Here is a 5,044-nt window from a genome sequence, read left to right as displayed (position 1 = left end):
GGGTGGCACCCTGATGCTGCATGTGGCAGTAGACATGTCAGTGAAGCAGTCTAAGGGAAACCTTTCTCTTCCATTCTACTGACAGTCTTGACCATCTGCTACATGCTGGACTGTTTGCATAGCACTACGGCTACAAGTTCAAGACCTGGGGTTTACCACTGACCATATCTGAGATCTAAAGAAGTTACTGCATTTCCGAGCCTTAGTTTCTTCATTTGTAAGTGTGAACGATGATGGTACCTACCACTTAGATTATGGATAGGATTCCTGTGTTTACTGGCATGTAAGGTATATAGGTTTTGTTTTTTAAAAGGTTGGGTTCAATGGCTCATGCCTGTAATCCCAGAACTTTGGGAGGCCGAGGTGGGAGGACCACTTGAGGCCAGGAATTGGAGACCAGTTCGGGCAACATACTGACTTCCATCTCTACAAAAAAATTTTAAAAAACCTAAAACGCTGAGTACTATGTTGTGAATCTGTAATTCCAGCTACTCAAGAGGTGGAGGCAAGAGGGTCACCTGAGTCCAGGAATTAAAGGCTGCAGTGAGCAATGATTGTGCCACTGTACTCCAGCCTGGGCAACAGAGCAAAACCTCCAATCTAAAAAAAAAAAATCTGCAAGTTCCCTTATGATTCACATGCTGCATTTCATTAGAGAACCAAACACTAGGTGTATGGTTCATGCCTGTAATACCAGCACCTTGGGAGGATGAGGGAGGAGGCTTGCCTGAACCCAGGAGTTTGAGCAAAACCATGTCCCTATAAACAATTGGTCAGGCACAGTGGTGCATGCCTGTAGTACCAGCTACTCAGGAAGCTGAGGCAGAAGGATCACCTGAGCCCAGAAGGTCATGCTACTGCACTCCAGTCTGAGTGACAGAGTGAGACCCCAAACTCTAAAAAAAAACAGAGAAAGAGAGAGAGAGAGACAGAATGAATATCAAGCTCCAAGGATTGTATTGATGGCAGAAAGACTTGGATTGTAAAGCAGAAAACATCGTATTTGTGAATACACAATGCATGTGTACTAGTACAGCATACCATGGACTAGAACATGGCAAAAAATAGCACCTAGTGTATCTGTAACACTGACATATTACTAGTGATCTAAAGATTGACTGACCACAGAAGTCCCACAGTGTGTGTCATACTTACATTCAACAGGACTCAGAATGCTCTTTCCTAAAGACTACCTCAATGAAGTTGGAATGTTACCACATATACCTGTGTCTTAAACCCCAGTAAATGCATATGAGAAGATAATTGTTCATCTGTTCTACATGTCAAAGGCCCAAAACACGCCACACGCTGTTCCAGATGCAGAGCCTAATATGGAAGAAAGACAAAGTCCCTGGTCTTGTGGAAGGGAAGCTAATGAGGGAGAGAGACAATATTCACACAAAAATGCCTTTTTAAATATTATGCCCTGCAGTGAAAAAACAAAGCCAGGCTGGAAGTTACAGAGTTCCAGGGGTATTATGTTTTTACACTGGCAGGTCAGGGAAGGTTTTCCTGAACCGGTGACATCTGAGCAGAGACTCGAAGGAAGAAAAGTGAGCTATGCACGTCTGGAGAACGTGACCAACATGGAAGGAAAAAAGAGGCTTGCAGCATCTTTAGGAGACACAGAAAAGGAGCCTTTCAAGGCCCATGATGCCCACAGGGCAGGAGCTGGGACACAACAAACAGGAGCTGGCACATAACGAGCAGGACAGCCACAGAGGTGGTGAGATTCCCAGTTCACAGAGGTGAGCCATATTTAGGAGCTGGACCCAGACCTTCTACCTCCTAGACCAGTACTCTCTGACTTCACAGGTTGCTACTCGGGCATGGGTCCCCTTAGGGGCAAGATGTGATCTGCTGCCCTGTGGACTACGCCCTCAGGGCCTCACAGAATAGGATTCCCAGGTAATCCCAACAGTATGACCCAAAGAGGGAGCTCTCACCATCCTCCAGGCCTCGGCCCTGGGGCCTGGCTTTGTGGCCCACCACTCCAGTGCCTGTGTGCACCTCAGGGGTTTCAAACGTGGCTGGAGTCACATCTGGGGGAGGAGAGGAGGGCGGAGACTAGAGTGAGTCTGAGGCAACAGTTCAGCAGGCTTTCCCCTCTCTGCCACCCACAGGGTCCTCTTACAGGGTGGAGGGGGCTCTCGGGACATCTTGCCCAGAGCGGAGCCAAATTTGATGGCGATCTGGCGCATCCGTTCTAAGTCTCCATTCTCCTCGGCCTCCAGGTACTCCTTCTGTGCCTGCAGCTTCTCCACATCAGGAAAGAAATCCCTCTGTATGACTGTCTGGAGGCCCTGTCAGATGAGATCAGAATAAGTTGGAGCTACCATCTGGTTGCTCCTCACTCACAGTCCAGTGTGGAACATACTAAGGCTCTTGCTGAACCGCCTTCAAATTCTGCCTTCCCCAATGACTGTGGCTTGCTTGAGGGAGCTTGGGGCACTCTCTAGCCAGGTTGAACATCCCACATGGCAGCCACGGGGCAACGTCTTAACATTACTGACCGCTCCTCTGATGTCCATGAAACACTTCTCTCCCCTCCTCACAAACTGGGCATTCTCCTTTGCTGGCTCCAGCTCTGCTCCAGACTAACCGACGTCGGTGTTACCAATTTATTCTACTCATGACTTTCTACTTCCAAGCGAAACTCTTTTCCCGAGTGACTTCAGCCAGTCACCACCGACTCTGATTGAGATGCCAGAGTCTGTGCCTCCAGCCAGATCTGGCTGCAATTCTGTGCACCCAGCTGTCCCCTAGTGTTACCCTCTTCTGCACATCCCCTAAGCGTCCCAAACTTAACTTGTCTAAAGACAAATCGACTTCCTCCAACCCCCGGGCCAAGCCCTTCTCCTGCATGCTTGCTATGGGACCAACACCCTCCTTAAGGGGGCACAGAGGCTCACTCACTCGAGATGCCGCCACGACCGCAGCCCGTTTCCGGGATCCCCGGCATTCCCACTCGCCGTTACTGCTCTTTAGAAAGTTCTCTCTGCCACCATCTTTCCGGTCTGTCAAACTCCCACTCACACTAACAGAAAGCCTTATTTCCCTGACCCCATCTCACACACACACAGAGCCTGGTCCTCTCTCCCCAACAACACTGCGGGAGCCTCCTCCCCCCTCAAAGACGCCTCCCTCTGCGCTGTCTACTCGGCTCTCGGGACGTCCACTCCCCACCAGCAGACACTCCGGCTGCTCCACGTCGCGGGGGAACCGAAGCGCCTGGACCCGAGAGCAGGAACCCGACAGCAGCGCGGGGCAGGCAGGGACCGGTGGTCCCCGGCGTCCGCCCCGAGACCGCACCTCGATATATTCTTCCTCGTCCAGGACCCGCTGCTTGCTCGTCCCAGCCCCGGCCTCCCCCGCCGCGCGCTTCCTCCGGGGCCCGGCCGCGTCGGGGAGCAGCAGAGTCCGGGCCGACCCCGCAGGACTTTCCATCGCTAGCCCAGGACCGCTCGTGCGGCGCAGGCGCATCACGGGGTCAAGGGGCTGCTCCGCACCATCTGCGCAGGCGCCTCCCACAACTGGCCAATGCGAAAGCTGTGCCTTTTAACTGCGCGCCTACGCTCGGTGTCACGTCACTACGGGTGCCAGACTTTATGGGAGTTGTAGTCTTCGTCCCGACCCGGGCCGTTCGTGCGTGTCTGGGCGAGGGACACGAGGGGGCGCTGTGATGAGAGATCTGGGGGATGTTCATGCTAACCGAAATTCTAGAGTCCAGAGTCCAAAGGCCTTAGAATTCCCTTTCTCAAGTCTGCTTCAGAACATAAAGCATGCACTCTGTCGCCCAGGCTGGAGTGCAGTAGCACGCTCATGGCCACCACAGCCTCGACCTGCTGTGCTCAGATGATCCTTCCGTGTCAGTCTTCCAAGTAGCTGGAACCACAGTTGTGCACCACCACTCCGGCTAATATTCTGATTTGCGTAGAGAGGAAGTCTCGCCAAGTTGCCCATTTGGTCTTGAACCCCTGAACTCAGGCAGTCCCCTCGCCTCCACCTCCCAAAGTGCTGGGATTGCAGGCGTGAGCCTCCTGCGCCCAGTGTTGCTTTGATATTATGAACAAAAACACACTTTCCAGAAAATTTACTTATATTCACATTTCAAACTTTATACAAGAAAAGAACCCTACAACAAGCCTTTCTTAATCGTTATCTAACAAAAGATACAAGAACAAGACAGTGGTTTGATAAATAAATGTGTGGTTAAACATTGTTACACCCTGAATGCCAGAGCAGGCTTCCCAGAAGAGGGCTAATTCTTGTTGAAGTGGGCCAGAAAATTGCCTAAGCACTTTTCAGGCATTTCTTCCCAAAAGTAGGTTGTGAATTATGTTAAGCAAGTAAGTTCTGCCCAGAACGATTTAGTAGTTTTGGCTTTCACAACATGTAGTCATCGTCATTCACAGGGGACTCCGCAGTGGTATGTCCTATCATAGAGGTGACGTTTCAGTGGCAAAGACAGATACACTAGGTAGAATATCCCACAAACAGATGTACAATTGCAGCTATGTCAGTGCAAGAAAAGAATTTGAACTTGGGGAATCTTGACCCAGTGGGGGAGAAAGTGATTGGAGATCCAAGACGTAAATGAATAGGCATTGTTCAGATGGAGAGGGAGGACCATGTGCAAAGGTCCATGGAGTAGTAAAGGGGACAATCGGTGGCGGGAGAGAGCAAGGCAAGTTCCAAAGAAGACCTTTGGATACAGAGTGCAGTGAGGTGTGAGATGTCAGAGGGGCAGAACCAAGCTGTATAGGATCTTGTGAGCATGTTTCTCTTTATTCTGAATTAAAGTAGAGACCGGGCACTGTGACTTATGCCTGTGATCCTAGCACTTTACGAAGCCAAGATGGGAGGATTGCTTAAGCCCAGAAGTTCAAGACCAGCCTGGACAACCTAGTGAGACCCCATGATCTTAAAAAAAAATTGTTTTTGTTTGAGTTGGGGTCTCACTCTGTCAACCAGACTGGAGTGCAGTGGCAGCTCCCGGCCACTGCAGCCTCGACCTGCTAGGCTCCGGCGATCCTTCCGCCTC

General features: G+C 50.8%; 1 protein-coding gene across 1 annotated transcript; it reads right to left on the bottom strand.

Annotated features, from left to right (window-relative positions):
- Positions 1 to 1,872: 1,872 nt before the first annotated feature.
- LOC103258133 (protein DGCR14-like) lies at positions 1,873 to 3,450 on the bottom strand. The gene is made up of 3 exons (XM_021711266.1): positions 3,313 to 3,450; positions 2,135 to 2,303; positions 1,873 to 2,042 (listed from the first exon to the last, which is right to left on the bottom strand). Exons 1-3 carry the CDS (start codon positions 3,445 to 3,447, stop codon positions 1,873 to 1,875), a joined length of 474 nt encoding a protein of 157 aa, XP_021566941.1. The 5' UTR covers positions 3,448 to 3,450.
- Between the last annotated feature and the right edge of the window lie 1,594 nt (positions 3,451 to 5,044).

This window comes from Carlito syrichta, unplaced genomic scaffold (assembly GCF_000164805.1).
Source record: "Carlito syrichta isolate Samal-C Ts95f unplaced genomic scaffold, Tarsius_syrichta-2.0.1 Scaffold82357, whole genome shotgun sequence".
In the NCBI taxonomy this organism is placed as follows: domain Eukaryota; kingdom Metazoa; phylum Chordata; class Mammalia; order Primates; family Tarsiidae; genus Carlito; species Carlito syrichta.
Note: the sequence above shows the minus strand (reverse complement) of the source record. Positions and strands in the feature narration are given on the sequence as shown.

What these genes read in the sequence shown, in the direction of transcription:
- LOC103258133 (XM_021711266.1), bottom strand. Translation starts at nt 3,447, where the DNA reads ATGGAAAGTCCTGCGGGGTCGGCCCGGACTCTGCTGCTCCCCGACGCG. An exon ending in ACGAGGAAGAATATATCGAG is followed by an intron (nt 2,304 to 3,312) that starts GTGCGGTCTCGG and finishes CTCATCTGACAG; the next exon opens with GGCCTCCAGACAGTCATACA. An exon ending in CCGAGAGCCCCCTCCACCCT is followed by an intron (nt 2,043 to 2,134) that starts GTAAGAGGACCC and finishes CTCCTCCCCCAG; the next exon opens with ATGTGACTCCAGCCACGTTT.